The 26,719-nt window shown below is 49.2% G+C and overlaps 2 protein-coding genes and 2 long non-coding RNA genes across 4 annotated transcripts in view; all 4 read right to left on the reverse strand.

The window, feature by feature from the left end:
• Nucleotides 1-26,719, reverse strand: part of LOC136543945 (uncharacterized) — a 44,656-nt gene that overhangs the window by 4,035 nt on the left and 13,902 nt on the right. Inside the window, exons 5-14 of the mRNA XM_066536256.1 lie at nt 4,155-4,298; nt 3,519-3,792; nt 3,336-3,438; nt 3,164-3,200; nt 2,669-2,823; nt 2,134-2,551; nt 1,922-2,035; nt 1,655-1,715; nt 1,462-1,566; nt 1,186-1,385 (exon numbers count right to left, since the gene is read on the reverse strand). Of these exons, the coding sequence (XP_066392353.1) occupies nt 1,264-1,385; nt 1,462-1,566; nt 1,655-1,715; nt 1,922-2,035; nt 2,134-2,551; nt 2,669-2,823; nt 3,164-3,200; nt 3,336-3,438; nt 3,519-3,792; nt 4,155-4,298 (1,533 nt within the window). The 3' untranslated portion in view covers nt 1,186-1,263. The remainder of the gene's footprint in view (nt 1-1,185; nt 1,386-1,461; nt 1,567-1,654; nt 1,716-1,921; nt 2,036-2,133; nt 2,552-2,668; nt 2,824-3,163; nt 3,201-3,335; nt 3,439-3,518; nt 3,793-4,154; nt 4,299-26,719) is intronic.
• Nucleotides 8,683-9,045, reverse strand: LOC136543946 (uncharacterized). The gene has a single exon (XM_066536257.1). The coding sequence runs from the start codon at nt 9,043-9,045 to the stop codon at nt 8,683-8,685; it is 363 nt and encodes a 120-aa protein (XP_066392354.1).
• Nucleotides 11,102-12,261, reverse strand: LOC136546003 (uncharacterized). The gene is made up of 3 exons (XR_010781208.1): nt 12,242-12,261; nt 12,088-12,156; nt 11,102-11,162 (listed from the first exon to the last, which is right to left on the reverse strand). It is a non-coding gene; the product is annotated as an uncharacterized lncRNA (long non-coding RNA).
• LOC136546004 (uncharacterized) lies at nt 21,646-22,515 on the reverse strand. Its single transcript, XR_010781209.1, has 3 exons — nt 22,094-22,515; nt 21,827-22,025; nt 21,646-21,752 (listed from the first exon to the last, which is right to left on the reverse strand). It is a non-coding gene; the product is annotated as an uncharacterized lncRNA (long non-coding RNA).

The raw sequence follows: 26,719 nt of genomic DNA on the forward strand, positions 1-26,719 counted from the left end.
AAATTATCAGCTTTACAATGTGCTAGTACGGATGAGGATTTTGAGTACATGTCAAGAGTTCTATATTCTAATGCTGTTGGTTCTTTGATGTATGCCATGGTTTGCTCTCGTCCTGATTTATCATATGCTATGAGTTTGGTTAGTAGATACATGGCTAATCCTGGTAAAGAACATTAGAAGACTGTTCAGTGAATTTTCAGGTACCTTCGTGGTACAACAAATGCCTGTTTGAAGTTTGGCAGGACTGATAAGGGACTCACTGGCTACGTGAATTCAGATTTTGCTGCTGATTTAGATAAGAGATCTCTCACAGGTTGTGTTCACTATTGATGGTTGTGCTGTGAGTTGGAGGGCAACATTGTTGCCCGTTGTTGCCCTGTCTACCACTGAAACAGAATACATGGCTATTGCTGAAGCATGTAAAGAATCAGTTTGGTTGAAAGGTTTGTTTGCTGAGCTTTATGGAGATGAATCTTGCATTAATTTATTTTGTGACAGTCAAAGTGCTATATGTCTCACTAAAGATCAGATGTTCCATGAGAGAACGAAGCACATTGATGTCAAATACCATTATGTTCGCGATGTGGTCACGCAAGGTAAGCTGAAGGTATGCAAGATAAGCACACATGATAATCCTGCTGATATGTTGACAAAGCCAGTTCCTGTTGCTAAGTTTGAGCTTTGCTCAAGCTTAGTTGGTATAACTGTTTAGTCCAAGAGGCTATTTGGCACCGAAAGTATTTCTTTGTTGTTTTAGGGTGAAGGTTCGTTTTATGCTACAAGAAAGAATTTGTCTCAAGGTGGAGTTTGTTGAGCTATGATCCAAATTCAAATTTGGGCCGAAGCAAAGTGGCCCATTAGCGTTAAGAGAGACTACATCATCTATTAGTTCCGTATTGCTAATAGACGAGGGTGTGGGGTTTTTTCTTCCTATATATACGGACCACCTTCCTCATAGGCATCATAGACTTGTATACGAGAAGGCCCCTAGGTTAGGGTATCCCTAAGTTGTAAATCTCCAGCGTTTGTAACCTCACCCGATATAGTGAAGTTTTGCTGGCTGGTGCCCGTGGTTTTTCCCTTCCACCTTGGGAGGGTTTTCCACGTTAAAATCTCGTGTCTCCTGTGTTTGATCTACTGTTCTTCGTCGTTTATATTGCCTATCGTTTATAACAATCAATATACCTTGCCACACTTCTGTCGTGCTAATATTGATATTTGCGTAGATTGTAGTTCAAAAGGTCCAGACTTGCAGCTTCATCTTTAGACCAAAATATGGCAAAATGTGTGTGCTCCAGATAACACACATATCAAAAGGGCTGACCGCAAATAGGGAGACAAAATGTGTGTGCTCCTTTTCAAGCAACTAAGCATCTGTGTTTGCACTGGAATTAGAAAAACATTAGACACATACATGTGGATATGTGTATGTTTAACAAGTATGAAGGAGCAAAGAATTACCTAGGCTCAGCAGAGCCATCTGCAAAGCCTTGATCGGTGTCACCCCCCGCATCTTCATCAGTGAACAACTTCTTTGCAGCTTTCTTGTTAGGTGAAGGACGCGACCTAAAAAGTGAACCATTATGTTTCCAAGTAATTAAGGCCATAACATGAAGGAAAAGGTACAATTTTTTTTTTTATTAGTACAGCTAACCTTTTTTTCGTAGCACTGTTCTGTGTCTTGGTTGTAGAGGAGCCACCTGGTGCATCTGCATCTACCAAGATTTTCAGCAATCTAAGGTAACACACAGGAATAAGTGGTCGTGTCCCATTTCACTTTTCATAACAATTAACACACATGTGGCAAGTTTGAATAGATTTGCTATATGGAACATAGACATCTAACTTCAAACATATAAAATTCATGAATTTATATATGTTGTTCTGAAAAAAACAGAATAGGTTTGAAAGTAAACCTAACTATATTTATCTCAGCTATATTGTCCTGTGTCGGTGCTGGTGACTTCTCAAGTGTTTCTGGAGCATCGACAGACTCTGATGAGAGTAAAGTCTTGGCACTTGTGTCAGGAGTGGTCTGCATATCACATAATTGATGCAATAAATAGTTAGCGGGTTACAAATGCAAAGCCATACCTTAAACAAAAATGAGTATCTTCATGAGAAATCGTATACCTTGTATTCAGCAACAGCTTTACCACCTTGTGGTGTTACCGGTGATGAAGGCAAAGTAAGGACTTCGCCTTTCTGTGGAGTACCCTGCATTCTGTTACTTGCATCTTGAGAGAGCATAAGTGACGATTGCTGTGATCCTGCTGGTGACATTGGGAGATGAGTTCCAGTATCTATCTCTGCAATAGTTGCATTGACCTGGAAGGAGACATTTCCAGATTGTATTGTGTACTCGGAGAAGCTGACATTCCATATGAAAACCTTTTCCAAGAGCCTTGTGATCTCGTTTGGAATGAAACCAACTAGATTCCCAGCAATCAATGTATCAACTGACTTTTTGATGAGGCATTGAGCAACACGTCCAAAGAGAACAAATTCAGTGTCACCTGTCTCGTCTCCAGCAAAGATAGAAAGTTTGTACCTATTTGTTGGGTGAGAATGTGTTAGCAAGGTCAGTAAAGGTCAATGAAATTAAACAAGCGTAGGAAATCAGAACATCCAGCTATTAAGAAGAAAGTGAAGGAAGATGTCATCTGACCTATGGTCAGGCACGCCAATGGTACCACATTGTGGGTCGATGCATTTGTAGGAGTCACCATGAGGTATGGCTGTGTGAAGACATTTCTTGCACGAGTTGTAGCACCATGACTTGTCAATCTTCTTAATTGTCACCGTAACCAAGAACTCCTTTTTCTGCATTATAAGGAGGTAATAAAAGAGGTCACGGAATGGACATAAGATTACAGACAGGAACTTTGAGAAGCAAGAAACGACCTTATTTTGAAAGGGATTGAGATAAATTATATCAGAGATTTTTTTTATCCTCAACAGCAACAGTGGGCTCCCTTGAGGTGAGGAGTTGATTCCATTTTATTGGTTTGTGTACGCTTCTTGCACTGGTTAGTTAGAACAATTGAGCATTCATTCGTTAGGATAAAATAAGTTTGCTACCAGCTGCATCTATCCAACATACAGATGAGAAGACTACCTGGCCATGAGGCTCTTTGCTTCAGGCACATCTGGATTAATGTACCATTTGCATGGTGACCCCCCTGACAAACACAGGCCATCTGAAACACAAGACGTTAGATTTAGGCATGTAATATTTTTTTTAGTTTAATGCACCATTCATAGATATACGACTTGTATTATCACAGTGGCATCCTGATCACCATACAAATAAAGAGTAGCCATCTAGAACTAACCTTGCATTGTGTATAACAATAGTCCTTTTTAAGCTGTCAACCTGTCGTCCTCTTGTCCGCAGGGACGTAACACTTGAGACAGAGGTAACTATCCCAATGACATCTATTTTGAGTAACAACAGTTATTGTATCATTACTGTAGAAATAGATTATCAAGAGTACAAACAAACTGTATAAATATACCTGTGTAGTGCTCCTTCTGGTCAACAAGTGTTTGCACTTGCTCTATCGGAGTAAGGGAGTAGGTATATGTAGGAAAAGCCGGTGGGATCTCAACAACCTCCTCCACTGAAGTCCATCTTGTAAAGTTGATCATGCTAGAATTTGGAACTGGGTTGTAATTCATGTTTGTCTTCTTGACTTTGAAATATGTGATGTTGTAGACTGTGCCTTCTTTTAATAGAGGCTTGAAACTCTCTATCAGAGGTGGGTAGATCTGCACATGTATGGCGTGTCCCTGGCCAAAAGAAAAACCCTTAGAACTAATAGCGCAAGAAGTTGTACCATAGTAAATATAAGCATAACCATTTACAGATGTTACTTATTCAGATTAGACTAATTTCTTATGGTGTTCTACCTATATTCAGCTGTGTCCATAGTGAACCTACCAAGTCTCTAATACTAGTCATAATCTCCTACCATCTTTTTATAGGAATGTGGCATAACCAATCTGACCAGAGTTGAACCTAGGTCATGAAATTCATAAAATCTAATCTCATAAAAATTGTTAGAACCTTTCCCCCAAAACCTAGAACATGAATTTAGTAAAACCATTTCTTAAATTCATGTTAGTCTACGAAGGTAAAGGGTACTTTATACCTCTTCATTGATCAGCACCAGATCAGTGTGTAGTATCTTGGTCTCATCCTGGGGATCACAGAAATCCCAAAGCCTAGAAGCACACACGCATATGGGTGCACAGCAGTCTCCAATCATAAGACTTGGAATCAAAGCATCAGCCATCTGAACGAATAGAAAAATGTATAGATTTTAGGGGATATTTATAAGAACCTGGATTAGGTAAAGTTCTGTAAATCTTCAACATGCAAGGACAAGACTACCTTGGAGCAGAGCATAAAACATGGATTAGCCCTAGGTGGATAGACAAACATACAAAGACGAACAAAACCAACCCAGCCAACAACTGCTAACAAATATTTACACATGAACGCTTTGTACAGATTAGAATCGGATCATATACCAAAAGTTCTAAGCTGATACTGCATTAACGGCATCAAGGACCTCTCGGTACACTACGTTTCGAGTCTGCGAGCCGCATGAACCATCGTCATTGAAAGCAATAAGGATTGCGTGGAATGATAGATTAATTGATTGGAGAGACCTATGTACATATATATAGGGGAGAGGAGATCTCGTGGTTTATAGAAATAGAACCAAACCGAGATCTCCTCATATCTCTCTAACCAAATAGAGGACCGGCCGGCTATACCAAGGCCCAGGCCCATATACACACGCATATATACATTTACAGTCTAACACCCTTCCGCAGTCACAGCGTCGTGTTTGCGAACGTTGAGACTGGACCGAAACTCCGTGAAGACAGAAGAAGGCAAGCCTTTGGTGAAGATGTTAGCGAACTGGAACGTCACCGGGACGTGAAGGACGTAGACAGCACCAAGAGCCACTCGTTCTCGGACGAAGTGAAGATCGATCTCAATATGCTTGGTACGCTGATGCTGAACGGGGTTGGAAGACATGTAAACTGTACTGATGTTGTCACAATACACCAACGTTGCTTGACGCAGAGGTGTATGTAGCTCGGACAATAGCTGGCGCAACTAGGAAGCCTCTGCAACCGCATTAGCTACAGCACGGTACTCAGCTTCAGCACTGGAGCGGGAGACAGTGTTCTGGCGCTTGGAGGACCAGGAGACCAAGTTGTCACCGAGGACACACAGCGTAGCCCGAGGTGGACTTACGAGTGTCAGGACAACCAGCCCAATCTGCATCTGAGTAGACCACAAGATTAGACTGACTGGAGGCACGGATATGAAGGCCCAAGTCCAAAGTACCACGAACATAGCGAAGAATCCGCTTCAGAGCTGCAAGGTGAGGTTCCCTCGGGTCGTGCATGTGTAGACACACCTGCTGTACTGCATAAGCAAGATCAGGTCGTGTGAAGGTGAGATACTGCAATGCGCCGGCAAGACTGCGGTAATCTGTAGCATCAGAAATAGGATCACCATCGGCAGAGAGCTTCGGGTTGATACCAACTGGAGTGGCACACGACTTGCAATCAGCCATACCAGCACGTTCCAAGATGTCCAACATGTACTGGTGTTGTGACAAGAATAACCCAGAAGCAGTGCGCTTAACTTGCATGCCCAAAAAATGATGAAGTTCGCCTAAATCCTTCATAGAAAACTCACGTTGTAGGGCTGCAATAATGCGATGACGCAAGTCTGGAGAAGAAGCTGTCAGCACAATATCATCCACATACAACAGAAGATAAGTAGTCTCAGAGCCACGACGGTATACAAAGAGTGATGTATCTATCTTGGCTTTCACAAAACCCAACTGAAGAAGGAAACTGGCGAAACGACTGTACCATGCACGTGGCGCCTATTTGAGTCCATACAGAGAGCGATTCAGACGACACACATAATCTGGGCGAGAGGAGTCCTCAAAACCTGAAGGTTGAGCGCAATACACTGTCTCTGAGAGATGCCCATGAAGAAAAGCATTCTTCACATCGAGCTGGTGTACCGGCCACTTGCGAGAAACAGCTAGAGACAGAACGGTCTGGACGGTAGCAGGCTTCACAACAGGGCTGAAAGTTTCATCATAGTCAATGCCAGGGCGCTGAGTAAAGCCACGAAGAACCCAGCGCGCCTTGTAGCGCTCGAGAGAACCATCTGCCTTGAATTTGTGCTTGAAGACCCACTTGTCAGTCACCACATTGGATCTAGATGGGCGTGGTACAAGATCCCAAGTGTGGTTGGAAAGCAGTGCTGAAAACTCGTCCTGCATAGCGGCACGCCAATTTGGATCAGCAAGTGCGGCGCGATAAGTCCGCAGAAGAGGCGATAGGGAAACCGCCTGAAGAGTGACCGGTTGTCGGAAACCGGCCTTCCCACATGTACGCATGGCATGTTGGTTAACCACAGGGACATTGGGAACCGCCCCGACGGGGAGGCGAACAGGAGGAGCTGGTGGTGATGGTGGTGCAGCGACCGGAGACGTAGTAGCTGGAGCGACTGGGGCCATAGAAGCAGATCGCGGACGTCGGCTATACATCAGCCGAACCGGAGGGACCGGCGCCAGGATAGCCAAATCGGGCGGAGGAGGATGTGGGCGTTGGTGGTAGACGAGGCCAGCCCAACGCTGAAAGCCATGCGGCGGTCCGGCCGGGGTGGGCACGACACGACCGGCTGGAGGTGGTGAGCAGCCGGCCATCAGGCACCCCAGGGAGGTGCTGCTGGCCGCTGGGTGCCGCGACGGGGAGCTGTGGCCAGCCGTCGGGGAAGCAGCCAGGCCGGTTGACGAGGCAGCTGTAGGCGAGACCTGGCCGGCTTGGCAGGCCACCGGAGTCCAAGGGAGCAGCAATGACCTAAGGGGCGCTGCTCCCTGGAAGAAGGGCCGCACGTGGCTGTGCGGAGTCACTGGGAGTGCCTGCAGGTATAAAAAATGACGGCGCTGGGGGAGCCATCACAGGGTCAGTGGAGCTCAAAAACTCAAAATCCTAGGGTGAGGGACGACCTGGATCCTCAGAGAACGGGAAGGACGCCTCATCAAAGACCACATGACGAGAGATGATGATCCGGTTGGATGACCGGTCGAGGCAGCAGTAGCCTTTGTGATGAGGGGAATACCCGAGAAAGACACAGAAGGAAGATCGAGGGGCGAGTTTGTGGGGAGCAATGGCGGAGAGGTTGGGGTAGCAGCGACACCCAAAGACACGGAGGTGGTCATAAGAGGGTGGAGACCCATAGAGCACCATGTGTGGGGTGGAGAAGTTGAGTGTCTTGGTGGGAAGGCACGGTGATTATACCAGCGTCTGAAGTCATGTGGTTGGAGGCTCCAGAGTCGAAGTACCAGTTGGTCGATGTAGGCTGCTGGAGCGACATGGTCTGAAAGTTCGCAGCGAGGCTAGAAGCGTCCCAGTCGGGTGGCGCGATGGTTGGGCTGTACAGACCAGCCGAAGGAAGCGCCCACTGCTGGACGCTAGGATTGACGCCCCAGCCTTGCTGAGCGCCAGTCAGAAGCGCCTGAGGGAGCTGCTGTGGTCCACCGGGCCCCTGCTGTACACCAGCGAGAAGTGCGTGCGAGTGTGGCAGCGTCGAGGGCCGATGTCCAAGCCACATGTTGATGGATCCGGTCCATGGCTGATGAAGATTGGGCCACTGCTAGTGCTACTCGGCGCTGCTGCCGTTGGGGAAGGCGTTGTTGGAGTTGCTGCGCCTGACCCCGCTGTGCTTGCCTCGCCGCGCGCGCTTGCCTCCCCTAGACTGCTGCTGCTGGTTCGGCAGCCGTTGCTGGGGAGCGGCTAGTGGAGTGACGGATGCGAGCGCAGACGGCCGAGTGCTGCCGGAGGTGGCAGTCAGGGTCGTAGACGAAGGAGGCAGAGCAGACTCCACCATAGTGAGTTCCTCCGAGAGCAAATCGTTGCGGGCTAGTAGAAAGGTAGGAAATGGACGTCCGCGGCGAAGGTGAAGCCTAATGGCTTCGAAATGGCCATTGAGACCGCGTAGGAGATTGAGGACAAGAGTCCTGTCGTTGACGGGCTCGCCGAGGTCGTGGAGGGCGTCTGCCATGCCCTTGACTTTCCGACAGTACGCACTGATGTCGAGGTCGCCTTGCTTGAAGTTGCGGAAGGCGGCATCGAGGTGGAGAGCACGAGTTTCGCGATTGCCGCGAAACTGTGACTCGATGGCATGCCAGGAGGCGCGGGCGGTGGTGCCGAACTCGATCACGGCCTCGGCAAGGGCGTCGGTGATGGCGCCGGTGATCTAAGTTTGCACGACGCAATCCATGCGCGCCCAATCCGAAGAGTTGGGGGCGGCAGCATTAGAGAGGACATGGCTCTCCAGGGAGTAGCGGCCGACGACGACGAGGAACGACTGACGCCAGCGGCCATAGAAGGAGGAAGCGACGTCGAGGACAAGCGGGACGATCAGCCGGATGTTCTGCACGACAACAGCCTAGGCGTGCAGGTTGAGGAGGGCCGCGGCCTTATGCTGAAGCAGAACGGCGCGAAGATGGGGATCGTCGCCGTCGGCAGGGCGAAATCCTCAACATCCTCGGCGTCGTCAGGGGCAGCGTCGTCTTCCAGAGGCGGAGCGGCCGCATCGTGCTCCTGAGTCGCGCGGTCAAGGGCGGCCTGAAGTCACGCATCAGCCGCGTCCCGCTCCTGCTGAGCAACGGTGGCTTCGCGCTCGGCGTCAGCCGCACAAGCAGCGGTGGCGTCGCGAGCGGCCTGAGCCGCGCGGGAGCGCTCCTCCTTGGTGAGTCGAGCCGCAGCGACCTGCTCGGCCGAGCGGGCACACGCCTCCATGGACTGGAGGGCAGCGGCAGTAGCGGCCTGCTCGGCCGCGCGGACGTGCGTCTCCGTGGACTGGAGGGCAGCGGCAGCGGCGGGGTCGGCCTGCGAGGCAGCGCGGGCGCGCTCCTCCCTGGACTCAGCAGCAGCGGCGTCGGGATCGACGACAGCAGCAGCGGAGGAAGCGGTGGTGGGGGTGGCGCCGGCCATGGCAGGGAGGAGGCGGGCGACAGCCAAGAAAGGAAGGAAAAAAACTAAGCTCGTGATACCATGAAAGCAATAAGGATTGCGTGGAATGATAGATTAATTGATTGGAGAGACCTATGTACATATATATAGGGGAGAGGAGATCTCGTAGTTTATAGAATCAGGACCAAACCAAGATCTCCTCATATCTTTCTAACCAAATAGAGGACCGGACGGCTATACCAAGGCCCAGGCCCATATACACACGCATATATACATTTACAGTCTAACAGTCATTCTCAATCAAAATTCTGAGGCCACTCCTAGACGTAGATCTCGAAAAAACAACATAAAGTTGACCGTGTGTAAAGACAGGTTTCTTCAGGTAAAGGCCAACCCTCGACAGGGTCTGCCCTTGGCTCTTATTTATCGTCATTGCATAGCATATTCCTACCGGAAACTGCCTTCTTTGCAGCGTGAAGGGCCACTTCACATCTGTTGTATTAAGTGCTACCCTTGGTATAAAAGCTTTCTCACCAACATTGGAGCCTGTTAGTATTATGCATTGTAGAAGGCGCTGCCCAAGTTCAGTAACGAGCAGTCTTGTGCCATTACACAGACCTATATTCTGGTTCAAGTTCCGCAAGAGCATTACAATAACACCTTTCTTTAGCACAAGTTTATGGCAGGGGAAATTGTTTGCATCAATTGAATTTAAAAATTCAGTAGGGTAAAGTATATCAAAGTCTGGTATGTGCTCAGATGACTTTGCTATTGTATCACAGCTTAGGTAATGTGTACTATCTCCAGGGAGGATGGAGACAATGTAATCGTTTATTTCATCAACTGTCATATTATTTGGGCAAACAATCGCACGTGAGGCCAAATACACTGGATCCTTATAGTTTGTGAGGAATTTGGGGTACACCTCAGAAACAAGGGCTGCTATCTTATCGCCTTCAGTTTGAATTAGCAAATCATCAGGAATAGCAACCCACGAAGCTTCACGCTCTTCCCCCGTTTTTATGGCAGGGACAGTACCATCACCAATGGCTAAATCTCATTTGCCAAATTTTTCTAGCTCATTACGATCATCTCCTTGTAAGGACGGGTTGACAAGTCGCATGTTGGTACGCAATCTAAGAAGGGCAACATGCTGCCACAGTCTAGGGTTTGTAATAGATGCATTGACTATGGAAGATCGAGATCCTTTGCGCACAACGGGTAGAATCTGGCGAAAATCACCTCCAAGGACAACAGGCTTGCCACCAAATGGGACAATTGCATTCGCAGGGTTATGTTCAGAAAGAATCTCTCTCATAGTTCTATCTAAAGCTTCAAAGCAACATCGATGTGTCGTTGGTGCCTCGTCCCATATAATGAGAGAAGATACTTGTATAAGTTCAGCAATCATAGTACCTCTTTTTACATTACACGTGCTAGCATCAGTTATGTCGAAAGGAATCTTGAACCTCGAATGTGCAGTACGTCCTCTTGGTAGTAGCAAAGATGCTACACCAGATGAAGCTACTGCAAGAACTATTTTCTTTTCAGATCTTAATCTCGCAATGATAGCATTCCACAAGAATGTTTTGCCTGTGCCACCATGGCCGCACACAAAGAAAAAGCCAGGAGATCCACTAAGAACACGTTGAGTTATCACATCATATACATTTTTTTGGTCTGTGTTCAATTGTAAAACCAAAGAGGCAGCATGCACGGATAGCATCAAGGGTTCAGCATCAAGTTCATCATTAATTAGTCTGTTGTCGCTTATGCCATTAGTTTGTGTTGTGTGCTTTGGAAGGTTATAGTCATCTATGTTGCCACCACTATTAGCACAGACATCTGTGAGGTTCTGTATAAGCAAAGACATGAGTTGCTCTTGGGGTACAACATAATGTGGGTTTCCGAGTGCAGATCTAAGCCTATGGTGTATATCATCTACAAAGTAAAGCCAATATTTATCAAACAAGGCACGAACATTACCAACCGAGCAGAAAAGCACAACAGTAACGAACAATTGCCTTAGCTGATATGCCGAAGCTGATACAATCGCCTCATCAAACAAAAGATGCCACTCATTATCTCCTTCAAGTAGACCTCGTGCCTCACACGTGTCCCGAAATGTATCGTACACCCTATTATCAAACGTTCTTACATTAGCATAGTTCTTTGCACCTTTAACTATCATAAGTAGCATGCGCAAGTAATACAACTCTCCAGCAGCGGGGTGAACATAGTACATACGACCAATTTTAGCGCAAGGTGTTCTTCTACGCCACAAACACTCAGATGCATTCCAAGACCATTCTTTTGGGAAGTCACAATACGTTAAGTGTCTAGCCTCTTCATGTTTTGAATTAGCTTCAAACCATTCGGTTAACATTGTGCTTTTTGCTGCACGACTCGCTAGAAGCGCAGGTAAGTTAGCCCCAGGTTCATATCGCACATGGTTCATGCCAGGAAGATGGACAGCTAGTCGCTCCACTAGAGGCACTCTAAAGTGAATGTCAAATTCGAAAGTACGCCATAGGGCTTCACATGAAGACTGGAATCTAGCATCAATGTACTCTTGTATTTCATCCCGTGGAGCTAATTGAGGTCCAGGTGACGCATTAGATGTCTTAGCAGTAACCTCAAAATATACTCTCGCTCTATCACTTCCTTTTGTAATGTATTTAAAAAGATATTTGATCATGTTTGACTTGTTGCACCACTCAACATTGATGTGCGCATTGTATTTCTTTAATAAGTGCATGTTGTATGGAACAACATTTCTGTTGTCTAAGTTAATGCCATTTTTAGGAACAGATCTACCATCATCTCTCCGTCTGTAGATAGTGAACCCAAAGTCATCTAATACAGTTTCATCTTGGAATGGCTTAGGGAAATTTTTTGAACACTTGTCATCTTTCATGCATGGACACTTTTTATTATAATCACGACATGGACCATGAATCATGAATTCATCAACTAAAGCGTAACCTAGTGGGTCAAAATTGACATCAGGAATTTCCGCGCATATGAAACTATCAACAATAGAAGCGCTGAAATCTTTGCTACCATTAGCTAGCCACGCAAGGCAGTGTATATGTGGTAGACCACGTTTCTGGAACTCAACAGTGTATAGAACTGCATAAAGAAGACTAATTGTGAGACTCAACACTAATTAATGGAGATGTAGCATATCCTGCCAAACTACTCTACACAATATTACCTGCAAGGACAGGACCAAACATCTTCCCTTCCTTGATATCTGCTATAAACTCATCGACTTTCATATGGAAGACTCTAACGATGAGATCAGAACGATCGCATGGTTGCTAGCCAGGCTCAAAACGTAAAGCATCCGCTATTTCTCTCCACTTAGTGTTGCACGTGAAAGTCACAAAAAGGTCAGGAGGGCCATAAACTCTGCAGATAGCCATTGCATCCGGATAATTCATTACATGATACCTCCTACCACCAGTAAAGCTAGCAGGGACAATTACCCTACCACCAACAGCATCAGCGCCAATAAGACCCTTATCAATGGCATCAGTTATTCCTTGTACCGACTCAGACCGTAGCTCTCCTTGGTGGTCAGCTATATATTGTAGTCTAGAGCCCTCAATTGTCGAGTATGAATCAACATCGATCTGGTCACTCAATCTACCATAACTAGTGTATGGGTTTGCCTCATTTAATTTGTAATGCACGTGACGTCTAACAAATTCAAGCATCGTGACATACTTACGTCCAGTCGCATCATCAGCATCAGTATATCTAATACCAAGGTGGAAACCGTGTTCATCGTAAGGAAACAACAATGGGTATTGCAAAGCCATATAAGCCGGGTGTGATGTAGACTAGGTCCGTTCTTTCGAAAGGTATGATAACGTCGATTGGTGGAAACTCGACGTTCACAATCTAGGCTTCGAACCAAGACTGATTCGGACCCCCGCAACCGTTACACCACTGCTCCGTTAGTTATCAACCACGCGAACACGATTGACCTCGCCGACAAGGCTTTCCTGCAAGCGAATCGAGAGCACAAGCAAGAACGGGATGAACGCAATCTGAAATTGCAAATAAATATAAGGCTTATGATAACAAGAAAGAGTTCAAGTCTTTATTCGAAAGGACTAATCCCCACAGGTGAACAAGATAAAAAACTGGGGCACTGGTTCACAGCAAGCAGCCTTAGCGGCACAATTGCAGCAAAACGATGTCTGTTTCACAAGGAAATCAAGAACTAAACAAAACTCAAACCATAAGGAGAGCGACGGCTGCTATTTATAGAGTCTTGGGCGTCACCTCCCTTGGACGCTGTGGGGGTATTAACCCCTATACCCTTACGGCTAGGCTTGGGCCGGCCCGGATCAGGGGGTCTGGCCCACTAGAAGACGACGCGTGGCCCGGCCAATCTGTTCGGAGTCCCGCGCAAGAAATCAAGGCAGATTTGGAGGTAAGCTAGATCCTGGTCGGTTAGAATAGGAATCCTTATCTGGCCACCTATGGCAATTGTAATTGGCTAGGATTAGTTTCCAGATCTATAACCCTGCTCCCCGGACTATATAAGGTGGGCAGGGGACCCCTCTAAAAACATCTCTCATTGACATACAGCAATACAATCAGACGCAGGACGTAGGTATTACGCCTTTACGGCGGCCGAGCCTGGATAAAATCTTGTGTCTGTCTTGCGTCACCATCTTGTTTGTAGCTTGCGCATCTGTCTGCCGATAATCTACTACCTTGGGCATACCCCTAGGTAGACTGCCGACCATATTTCATCGACAGTGGCGCGCCAGGTAGGGGGTATGCGTACTGCTCTCCAGGCGAACAAGATGGTCATCATCCCCGGTTCAATGGCTACGCCGAACGACCTCACGTTCACCATCGGCTAGATCACCTAGACCACCGGCTCCGACGACTTCATCGCCATGACCCCAGAGGAGGCGCGGGTTCAATCTGCGCCGACCACTGCTTCACCTGCATCGGCTACGGCTCCGACCACGCCAGCGTCGTCTTCAGCCACGCCAACAACCCGTGGTCCGCTTCCTCGCTACAAAAGGAGGCAGATCGACAACACCGACTTACTCGACTCCATCTATCGGGTCGGCACCAAACTTGCCGAAACCCTGGCTTTGGTAAATTCGATTCAAAGTCAACCTAATGAGCAGGTAACTATGACCCACAACAGATCTACCCGACCAGCTCGGGCCAGTCATCCTGCACAACTCGGTACGGATCTCGTGGTCACATCTACTCCTGAAGGGCGCTCCGTTCGTTGCCGGCCAGCCCCTGCGACGGGTCTCCGGCTCTCCGAGCACAAAGCCTCGATGGAGAACCACCAGGTCCAGCCCTACGGCCTGCGCAACTTCGTCAACATGGTCCGAATTGAGGATTATCAAAAAGGATCGGTCCACACAGTCCAAGAGGGTGGCTCAAGCTCCTCATTCGGCATCGCATCTAATGCCTCCGTTCACACCGAGCTCCAGCATCATGATGATGAAGGCGTTGAATACGATCTGGATATCCCAGACCACGCCCCGGGATTCCCACGATTCCCATCCTTCCCACCAAGGCGAGGGGACTTGATCAATGTCGTCAGTAACGATGAACCATCGGCAGTCGGCGAAACAGAACAAGAAAGGCTAGCACGCGAAGCACGCAATATTGACCGGTTTAATCACCGACAAATTGAAGCCGAGGCAGAAGAGGAGGCCCGACGCATAAGGGTCCAACCACGTGACCTTAACAATGCCTTTGACAGGGTGGGGGACAAGCAGGTCTTTAGGACTCGAAGCGCCAATGTAGCTGTTGCTATGGCAACAATGCAACGACTACCCAACACCCCAGAAACACAGGCAGTTCGTGATGATATACAAGCTTACCTGACGGCTGCTATGGCCCAGACCACAGAGATTGTAAATCAAGCCCGAGCTCCATCCGTCTCAGTCAAATGAAGCCATAGCCGCCAATACTCAAGTCGCTCACAGCCACCCAACCAACGTGGCTCGCGCAATAACGACCCATCAGACAACCGTCAACGCGAGAACGGTGGCCATGATGGTGGTCGGGACGACAACCACCGTCGGGATGACAACTGCCGTGACTTCCGGGACGACAACCGCCAAGACAACCGCGATAATCGCCGTGATAACCACGGCCGCAGGGTTAACCAGGATGGCAACCGAGATCGCCATGATGGCAATAACGATCTTCGCCATTACCTCGGAGGACGCGATCTGCGCGATCGCATCAACCAAAGAGCCAACGATCATGCATCCCATGAAAGCTATCGCCATATGGAATATGATACTGCCCACGGCCCTCTGGGTTTGAAGCAGTTTACTCCGCACCTTCGCCAAGTCATATGGCCCAAGAACTTCAAGCTCAAAAAACTTCAGAAGTACGACGGCAAGGAGAACCCCGAATTATGGGCCATGCTCTACGAAATTGCATGCAGATCAGCCATGGCTGACGAGCACGTCATGTCTAACTACTTCCCAGTCGCTGTCGGCCATGCAGGCCACCAATGACTGGTCAGCTTGCCGGCAAACTACTTTGATTCTTGGCTAGAGCTCAAGCAAGCTTTCATCGACAACTTCATCGCTACTTGCGAGCAACCCGGCAACAAATATGATCTGCAACAGATTCGAGACCAGAAAGATGAGCCACTATGCGAGTACGTCCGGCGTTTCTCGGAGATGCGTATCAAGGTCCCGTCAATCTCCGACAACAAGGCAATCGAGGCTTTCATCACTGGTCTCCGCTTCCACGATGCCCTACGGGACAAGCTCCTTCGCAAGAGACCTGAATCAGTCACAGCGCTCCTGGCCACAGCCAAGAAATATGCGGATGCCGACGATGCTAAAAACATAATCATCGAAGAAGCAGCAAGGGTTCCACGCTCCGACCACCCCCCACACCGCGACGACTACCGCAGCAACCGTGGTCAGAACGACAATTTTGATCGCCGCAACCAGCGCAACGACCCCCGCGACCACCGCGACCAGCGTAATCAGCGGCGTAATCGTCGTGACGATTACAGGGGCAAGCGTGTTCGGGAAGACGACGACGAGGTCCACACCGTTAAGAAAGGTGGTGGACGTCGCAACTACAAAGAAGACTATGCCAAAGCATTAAAAGGACCCTGCCAACTCCACCCCAAGTCAAACCATACCATAGAGAATTGCCGCGTTCTCAAGTCTATCTACACGCGTCAACAGGCTCTGGATACGTCCGACAAGCCTAACGACACAGGGGAACAGCGCAACAAAGACAACGATGATGAAGACGCAGATCCCCGTCACAAGTACATCAAGCCAACCGATCGCGTCCACATCATCATTGGAGGCAAAGTGTCCATTGAGACCAAACGAGAACGCAAGCTGCTCGCCCGTGCCTGCTTGAACATGGCCAACACCGACAACCTCATCGCCGACCCGCGGCTCCCTCCTTGGTCTCACCGCGAGATCTCCTTCAGCAGAAAGGACCAATGGGCTGCAATACCTGAGCCAGGACGTTTCCCCTGGTCCTTGATCCTTGTATCAACAAGGTTTAGTTTGATAGAGTGCTGATTGACGGCGGCAGTTCCATCGATATACTGTTCAAGAACAGTCTGCCAGCCCTGAAGATAACCCAGGCGGATCTCAAACCATACGAGGAACAGTTTTGGGGTATTCTCCCCGGACAGAGCTCTACACCTCTCGGGCAGATCACGCTACCTGTGCAGTTTGGTACCTCGGACCACTTCCGCACCGACTACGTCAACTTCGTGGTTGTTGACTTCGACGGCACCTACCATGCTATCCTTGGTCGACCATCGCTCACCAAATTCATGGCCATACCTCACTATAGGTATTTGGTGCTCAAGATGCCTACCGAGAAAGGGGTTCTAACTCTCAGGGGCAACGTATACGCAGCTTATACCTGCGAGGACGACAGCTTCAAAATAGCAGAGGCTCACGACCTCTCTATTCGCATGGCTGAGACCATGCTCGACGCCAAGAAGACCTCAGCCGACCACCTGGAGATCCCAGAGCTCGAGGTTCCACGCAAGAACATCAAGTCCAAGGAGCACAAGGTGGTCCAGCTGGTCGACGGTGATCCTAGCAAAACGGCCCTTATCGGGGCCAACCTGGATCCTAAATAGGAAGATGCGCTCGTCAGGTTCTTGAGGAGCAACATGAGTGTGTTCGCATGGAAACCTACCGACATGCCCGGTGTACCTCGGAACTTGATCGAGCACAATGGCAAGGCCAAACCTATCAAGCAGAAGCTACGATGGTTCGCTCACGACAAAAAGAAGGCGATTAGGGTAGAAGTTACATGGCTTTTGGCAGCTGGATTTGTCAAAGAAGTGTATCATCCGGAGTGGTTAACCAACCCGGTTCTTGTACGCAAAAAGAATAATGAATAGAGAATGTGCGTTGATTACACTGATCTCAACAAACACTGCCCTAAAGACCCCTTCGGCTTACCTCGCATAGACGAGGTCATAGATTCAACCGCCGGTTGCGAGCTACTTTCCTTTCTCGATTGCTACTCTGGTTATCACCAGATCGCTCTAAAAAAGGACGACCAGATAAGACGTCCTTCATCACGCCTTTCGGCGCCTACTGCTACACGACAATGTCGTTCGGGCTCAAGAACGCTGGGGCTACCTACCAACGCGCCATACAGGCCTACCTCAAAGACGAGATAAAAGACGACCTCGTCAAGGCTTATGTTGATGATGTAGTTGTCAAAACCAAGGAAGCACATACCCTTGTTGACAACCTAGAACGCACCTTTGCAGCCCTTAATACATTCCAGTGGAAATTAAACCCAAAGAAGTGCATCTTTGGTGTTCCTTCTAGTATACTGCTTAGCAACGTCGTTAGTTACGATGGCATACGCCCTAACCTGGAGAAAGTCAAAGCTGTCTTAGACATGAAGCCACCCAAAAAGGTGAAAGATGTCCAGAAGCTTACCGGATGCATGGCTGCTCTCAGTCGTTTCATATCAAGATAAGGCAAAAAAGGACTACCGTTTTTCGAGCTGCTCAAAGCATCCGAGAAGTTTGAGTGGTCGGAGGAAGCAGACGCTGCCTTCACACAGTTGAAACAATTCCTTACATTACCTCCGGTCCTCATTGCTCCCAGAGAAGACGAAACCCTCCTGCTTTACATCGTGGCAACTAATCGAGTGGTCTCCACTGCCATGGTGGTCGAGCGCGATGAGCCTGGCCACGCCTACAAGGTACAACGACCAATCTATTTCATCAGTGAAGTACTCAATGAATCCAAGACCAGGTACCCACAGATTCAGAAACTGATCTATGCCATATTGATAACATCCCAAAAGTTGAAACATTACTTCGACGGATATCGTGTGGTGGTCATGACCGAGTATCCTCTAGGGGACATCATTCGCAACAAGGATGCGAACGGACGCATCGTCAAATGGGCAATGGAGTTATACCCTTTCTCCTTAGAATTTACAAGCCGTACTACAATCAAGTCTCAGGCACTCGTCGATTTCATCGTCGAGTGGACAGATTTAAGCACACCTGCCTCTCAGGGGCCCGATGAGTATTGGAAGATGTACTTTGACGACTCTCTCAACATCGACGGCGTAGGAGCAGGAGTCCTTTTCGTGTCACCATCCAAGGAGTAGCTCCGGGACATCCTTAGGATTTATTTCCCAGCATCTAATAACGCCGCCGAGTACGAAACATGCCTACATGGTTTGCGCATTACGGTTGAGCTCGGTGTCAAATGTCTCTATGTCTACAGAGACTCGGCTCTGGTCATCAACCAACTCAACAAGGACTGGGACACGACCAGTGAAAAGATGGATGCATACTGCAAATCAATCAGAAAGCTGGAAGGCAAGTTCTATAGCATCGAGTACACACACGTGGTCCGAGACAAAAATCAAGCAGCAGATGCGCTGTCAAAGTTAGGATCATCCCGAGCCAAAGTCCCACATGGCGTATTCGTTCAAGACCTGATCACGCCTTCCATCGAAGAGGAAGATCCCACGGTCGACAAGCCTTAGAACAGTTATTGGTGGCTACGGTTCCGGCGCCGAGCACCACCGAGCCACCTCCGACCACTAATCAGCCCGACTGGAGAGTACCTTTCATCGAATACCTGACAGATGGCAGCGGTTATACTGATCGGATAGAAAACGAACGCCTGATGCGTCGCAGTAAGCAGTATCTGCTCGTCGATGGCAAATTATGGCGCAAGAACGCAAAGGAGGAAATCTTGATGAAGTCTATAACCTAGGAGGATGGTGAACAACTCCTGGACCAAATCCACTCTGGCTCCTGTGGCAACCACGCGGCTTCGAGAATGCTGGTTGGCAAGGCTTTCCAAGCAGGTTCTATTGGCTAATGTAGAGAAGCTAGTCCATCATTGTGAGGGTTGTTAGTTCTTCGCCAAGAGAATCCACGTACCAGCACACCAGATCCAGACAATACCAGCCTCTTGGCCCTTCGAATGCTGGGGACTAGATATGATCGGGCCCTTCAAACCGGCTCCTAGGAAATTTACATGTGTCTTTGTGCTGATCGACAAATTTTCTAAGTGGATAGAGTACATGCCTCTGGTACAGGCATCTTCAGAAAAGGCTATCACGTTCATCGACCAGGTCATCCACCGCTTCGGCATAACCAACAGCATCATCACTGATCTGGGTACTCAGTTCACCGGGAACGCTTTTTGGGACTTCTGCGTTGAAAGGAGCATAGTAATAAAATACGTCTCGGTGGCGCACCCTAGAGCTAATGGACAGGTCGAGCGGGCAAATGGTATGATCTTGGACGCACTTAAGAAGAGGATGTACAGAGAAAATGACAAGGCTCCTAGAAGGTGGCTCAAAGAGTTACCAGCCATGGTCTGGGGCCTCAGAACCCAGCCCAGTCACAATACCGGCGTATCACCATACTTTATGGTTTACGGCGCTGAGGCAGTGCTCCCAGCAGATATAGCCTTCAGATCAGCACGGATAGAGAACTTCGACGAAGACAAGACCAATGAAGCACGGGAGCTAGAAGTGAATAGTGCAGAAGAGAAGCGGCTCGATTCTTGCGTACGTACGGTCAAATACCTTGCTGTTTTGCGTAGGTACGACAACAAGAACGTTAAGGAGCGGTTCTTTATGATTGGGGACCTGGTCCTGAAGTGGAAGACGAATCAGGCTGGTGTCCACAAACTCGCAACTCCATGGGAAGGGCCCTTCATGATCAAGGAAGTTACACGACCAACGTCTTACAAGTTAGCCCACCTAGACGGTACGGACGTACACAATTCATGGCACATCGACAAGCTTAGGTGTTTCTATGCTTAGCTAGTAAGATATATACTCCTCTTGTACTTTCGATTTAATTCAATAAAGCTATTATTATTTCTCCGACCACTCTAATGTGTCACTTCAAAGTCTATTATTATCCTAACTCAAACAGTCAAAACCGACCACCATTCCTTCCCGGGTTTTCGGAGTAGGCCCTGTCTCCGGTTCTTCCCAACGCGTGCATGGGATCTGCTCTCTACGCTATGGGTGATCGGTAGGTCCCCTCTGGTTTGACTTGTCTGCGTCTACGTGTGCACAGGCTACGCACCTCACACTCTGACCACAGGACAAACCAGGGCCATACAAATCTGTCAGGATGACGTGTCGACTAAACTGGTACAACTAAACAGAACGCTAACATGTTCTCACTTAGTTACACCAACACGAGATCCAAGCTTAAATATGTTTTCCACAAAACAAACAAGCTTATGCTGATATACAGTTACATTATTACAAGCTTGCCTGAGAAGGTCTAAGTTTACAATAACACAACTACATCTTCTTCTACAGCTATAGCCTATACTATTGGCTGGTCGGGTCACGCGGCACCTGCTGCTCGCTGGGCCTGACATCATGCTCGAGTCCCGAGGACTCCTGTACTGGTCGAGCTGAAGAAGATGGCCCCATCGATGCCTGGCTGGTCGAGACCGCAGGCTTCGCTAGTTGGCTCAAAACTGATGGCGTTTCCAACTGACTTGTTGATGGCGTACCCTGTACAGGTGCTGTCCCGTGTCCACACAGGTTAATGTCACCAATTATTTTTAAGGACAAGTCCAGCTGGGTCATCCGAAGCTCCTCAGCCTTATCTAGATCTACCTCCTTCGGGTATCCAGCCTCTAGGCGCTTAAGATCGATCAAGGGGTAGTGAGCACGTACCATGCTTAGCACATGTGCGCCTGTGTACTCACCCGCCTCCTTCACGAACTCTTAGAACCATCCCCATGCCTTTCGGCATCTATCGACCAGTCTGAGCTACGCCGTCCTTGGCACGTCCTCTGTAAGCGTTGGGTCAATAAGGTTGAGGACCGGCAAAATGCCCGTTGCCACCTCCTAGCACCGGTCTTTCCATGTGTCCCGATCCTCGGTGATCTCTTGGCACCGCGCCTTCCAGCCGTCACGATCTTTCATCATGGCTTCCAGATGCTTCTTGGCATTGACTTTTAAAACTGCAAACCGCACAAGCCATTAAAACGTCATACCACGACAAGATAAAGCGGACAACAAAAGTGAGCAAAGGGGATTGGAAAACTTACTTTTCAGTTCCTCTTTCATCTTGGTCGTGTGGTCTCGGAGCTATGACTGGTCATGCGCTAGTTTTCTGTTGTCCTCCTTCAGGCGATCACACTCCACGACCGCACGATTGTTCTCCTCTCGGAGACGGACCACTTCGGCTTCTAAGCCTGCACTACAGCTGTTACTACCAACAACGCAACAACACTTGTCATGCACTCGTTGTGATAAAGTGACTACTTACTTGTTCTTTCCTGCTCCTTGTTACTAAGCAGGACGACCAAGTTCTGGTTCTGGGACTCTTGTTCCGTCCTCTCACGGTTGGCGGCTTCAAGTTGGTGACGCAAGCATTCCACTTCCGCCGTTAGCTCTTTATTGCTTGCAGTGATCCCCTCGATCTGGTCGAAGCATTTCTTATGGTACCTTGCGGTCTTCATTAAGTCCTATGTGCAAAAAGCTAAGTAAGAAAGTTTGACTACACAGCAAGGTCAGGTGATGAAGCAAAAAATACCTGGATCTCCGTCACAAGTTGTTTCACCGCTTGTTCAACCTTCTTGATCTCTTCGACCTCTGGGATTTCCTCATGAACAACCCATTGGTTGTTTCGCCAGCGCGACACATATACATGTTGTTGCCTGTCCTGTGTACGGCCCAAGACCTCTTCTACTTCGTCCTCTTCGGCCTCTTCTTCAGGTACCAGTGCTGGTCCGGAGTTAGCAGTTTCTGTGATCACTATGGCCTTCCCACGGGCTGCAGCATCGACAAACGTGCTCTGTGCTCTTGACTCCGGCCGCTACTCCTCGGTCTGACCCGTTACCCCTGGTGCTGAGGTGTCGCCCTCTGTAGGGTTGGTGCTCGGAGCACTTGTGCTTGCCTCGGCTCTTCCCTCGACCACCTGCTCGGGGACTGTTGTCTGGCTGCTTGTGTGCTGAGGCTCCGGCGGACCTTCTACTGTGGTTTTTTCCATGGCCAGCTGCTGGGCAGTCTTCTCTGAAATTGCTGGCGGAGCCACGCCGCTCCTGGCTAGTTGGTCTAGATTTTCGGTGGACGCCGACCTAGTATATCCGAGATAAGTTCAGAGGGTAACCGTAATCAATATAAATTGCAAGCTTACATCAAGGTTACAAATACTTACATGTTGGAAGCACGGAATGATGTGGCGAAGGCGCGCCTCTTCGGCCGTGCTTGCTCCACATGCTGTGCGGGTGACACCTGGTCTCCCTCTACATCCAGCACTGACGCTGGGGCTTGGTGCTCGACCCCTCCACCGCTTGTCCTCTGCGCTGCAGTGGTCAGCGATGCGGGTCCCACCGGCACAGAGGAGCCACCTTGCTCTGTCGACTCCAGTTGCCTCCTCTTTCGAGGGACGAGTCGAAAGATGTCTGCATCCTCTGTGTCGTCGTCTGTCGACGAAATATGGTCGGCAGTCAACCTAGGGGTATGCCCAAGGTAGTAGATTATCGGCAGACAGATGCGCAAGCCTCAAACAAGACGGTGACGCAAGACAGACACGAGGTTTTATCCAGGTTCGGCCGCCAAGAAGGCGTAATACCTACGTCCTGCGTCTGATTTGTATTGCTGTATGTCAATAAGAGATGTTTTTTAGAGGGGTCCCCTGCCCGCCTTATATAGTCCGGGGGGCAGGGTTACAGATCTGGCAACTAATCCTAGTCAGTTACAATTGCCATATGTGGCCGGATAAGGATTCCTATTCTAACCGACCAGGATCCTGCTTGGTCGCCAAATCCGTCTTGATTCCTTGTGCGGGACTCCGATCAGGTTAACTGGGCCGCACGTCGTCTTTCGGGTGGACTGAACCCATCGATCCGAGCCAGCCCAAGCTTAGCCGTAAGGGTATAGGGGTTAATACCCCCACAGCTAGTCCCCGAGCATCATGTATTATGCTGCGACACGCCATTTTAACCTTCTCCGACAAGCAAGGCTTGAATCCTTAACGCCTCCGACCACCATCATCACCGGAGAAATAGGTTGTCCGAAGAATGTATGGTGCTCTTAAGAAAAAAGAAAAAGATTTTTGTCCTGAGAAGTGTGCCCACTTGTATTTCTGAAAAGAAATGTAATTGGTCTTAGCATAGCGTCCTTGAACATCAGAAGCGTAGGGGTCGAAAAACAAACACATTCACCGCAAGGTGAAGTGTGCCCACTTAGTCCCCGAGCCTGGTAGTAGGTGACGTAGGCACGTGGTGCCAGGGTCTAAAAAGAATTCATAGTTTAGTTGAAAACCGAATTGCCATACAGGCAAAACGTGATGCACCGGCAGGTGCATCGTACCGACGTAGTCCCCGAGCTTGCTGGAAGGCAAAGTATGAGCCTTGTAGCAAGGTCTAAAGAAATGTCTCTTAACTGTATATGAGTACAAATCACATGTAGCCAAGAAGAACCATTATTCAAGCAGTGGTCGGGACAGTCCCCGAACATATTAATAATCCTTATAATCATTCAAAGCACAGGGGTCGATTTAAACAAACACATTCACCGCATGGTGAAGTGTGCCTACTTAGTCCCCGAGCCTGGTAGTAGGTGACGTAGGCACGTGGTGCCAGGGTCTAAAAAAGAAATTCCGATGAAGTTAAGAATCCAATTGTCGTACAGGCAAAACAAGATACACCGGCAGGTGCATCGTACCGACGTAGTCCCCGAGCTTGCTGGAAGGCGAAGTATGAGCCTTGTAGCAAGGTCCAAATAAATGTCTCTCAACTGTATGTGAGTACAAATCACATGTAGCCGAGGAGAGCAAAACTCCAAGAAGTGGTCGGGAGAGTCCCCGAGCACAGCGGTGGTCATAGCAGTTCCTGAATATGGTAATGGTCGGAGCAGTCGCCGGCCGTGGTCGGCGCAGTCCCCGAGCACAAAAGTGGTCTGGGCAGTGCCCAAGCACAGTAGTGGTCTGGGCAGTCCCCGAGCACAGTAGTGGTCTGGGCAGTTCCACGATCACGTGCGCTGCTTGTACTATTATTTGGTCTATTTATTTTTCTCTATTCTCTGCCAAGTCTAGTCTGACACGTCTGGTCAAAAAAGTAAATAGGTATAGTACGTCATTCTGTCTTCTTCTTTTTTTTTTTGCAAACAGTCTTTTGACACCTGTATTGAGGTGTGCCAGTGTAGGCCCTCTTACACCATCGACGAAGAGGCGCGTACACTGTTAACGAAGGAGCGCGTTTATTGGCGCAGATTTCGAGGTTGTGTGAACAACCGTCTGCGGCGCGTGCGCACGACGCCCAATATTCTCGGGCGAACGAAACGACGGTGCTCTTTGTTTTATATAATGTAGATCTGGTAAGTTACTCACACCGTTCCCCACTGTCATCCGCCGCCGCAACCTTCTTCCTCCTGCCGAACCCTATTCCCCCAAAAATCATCGCCAATCCCCTCGGTCTCCCGCATCCACCCCCTTAGTAAGGACGAACTAATGGCGAAGAGAGACGCCCAGAAGAAAGGCGGGGTCATGGCGAAGGAATGGTGGAAATCGCGGAGCAATGAGCAGACCATCGAGGACCTCGTCGCCATGGGAGTGCTCCACAACAAGGTACTTGCGGGATGGCGTGCGCCGGAAGGAGAAAGCTTCCCCGATCCACAACCAGGTGAGATTGTGGTTTTCGAAGACTTCTTCAAACGGGGTTTTGGGATTCCAGTGCACCCTTTCCTTCAGGGTCTCTGCTTGTACTACGAGATTGGGATTTGCAATCTGCATCCCAACTCGATTCTTCTTGTCTCCACCTTCATCCATCTCTGCGAGGCTTATGGTGGCTTCCAGCCCCATTTCGACCTCTTTCGCCACCTGTTCTGTCTTCGGAAGAAAGGGAGCGGTGGCTCGAAGATCGCCGGAGGCGTCTACCTGAACCTGCGTGACGGCATGAAGGCTCAATACTTGCACTGCCCCTGGAACACTTCATTGGACGAGTGGTATAAGAAGTGGTTCTACATCCGTGAAGAGCCGAACACCATCACTCTGTGCGACGTGGGGCTGATTCTAGAGAAGAAGAATAGCTGGTCGGAGAAGCCCGAGAACTTGGAACAGATCGCCGAACTGCTCGGGATGATCCCGTGGGGAAGGCTTGATGGCCCGAGCGTGGTCGGCAACTTCATCAGCCGAAGAATTCAGCCCTGCTAGAAAAGGATTCATCCTGGCTTCGAGTACCAAGGAGGCGCTTATCCAACGAGGACCAGGAAGGAGCCGCTCGACAAGATGGAAATCAAGGCCAGGATTGGAGAGCTGTTCAACCTGGCCGATCCCAATTATGTCGCGCTAAACGCCATCGAGCACGCCTTCAAGCTGGCACGACCTCCCTCAAAGGTAAATGACGCCTCCTTTTAACTGTAGAGTCATGTTGTAGCAAGAAAATAACTGTTTGTCTCCATTTTGTGTCTCAGTATAATAGTCGTAACCGGGCAGCAGTGTTCGTGTCGCCTCCCCCCGGTGTAGAATGGCCGCAAGCTACCGGCCCAGCCGCCCAGACCAGCGCCAGGACCGACGACGTTCACTGGGCGGTACTCGAGACTGTAGAGGACGCATCGACCAGAGCCGCTGGCAAGCGTACGGCTGCCAGCAAACGACGCCAAGCCATCTTCCCTCTGTCAGACGACGAAGCAGAGGATGCGGACATCTTCCGGCTCGTCCCTCGAAAGAGGAGAAGGCAGGTGGGACCCACGGAGCAGGGTGGCTCTTCTGGGCCAGCAGTAGTCACAGCACCGACCGCTGCAACCCAGAGGACAGACGAAGGAAACGTCAAGCATCATACCCCGACGCCTGTGCCGGAGGTGGAAAGAGTCCCGTCGAAAACTGCCGAGCAAGCGGAGCAGGGGCGGTCGAGGAGACGTTCTTTCGCCACATCATTCCGCAAGTCGAAGCTGTAAGTATCAATATTTTTGATGTAAGCTTGCATTTTGCATTGGATACTATTATCTTCTGAATTTTTATCTGATGCATTAGATCGGCATCCACCGAGAGTCCCGACCAGCTAGCTGGGTGCGGCACGTCTTCGCCAACAACAGGAGGTCAAACTGCCCAGCAGCCGGCCGTGGAGGAGCCCATAGTAGGGACTCTGCCTGGGCCGCAGCAAGCAGACGACCAGACGCCAGTCCCCGAGCAGCTGGTTAAGAAGACAACCGAGCAGAG

Source organism: Miscanthus floridulus, chromosome 3 (genome assembly GCF_019320115.1).
Source record: "Miscanthus floridulus cultivar M001 chromosome 3, ASM1932011v1, whole genome shotgun sequence".
NCBI classification, from domain to species: Eukaryota; Viridiplantae; Streptophyta; class Magnoliopsida; order Poales; family Poaceae; genus Miscanthus; species Miscanthus floridulus.

Excerpts from the sequence above, each read along its gene's own strand:
- LOC136543946 (XM_066536257.1), bottom strand. The coding sequence starts at position 9,045 with ATGGCCGGCGCCACCCCCACCACCGCTTCCTCCGCTGCTGCTGTCGTC.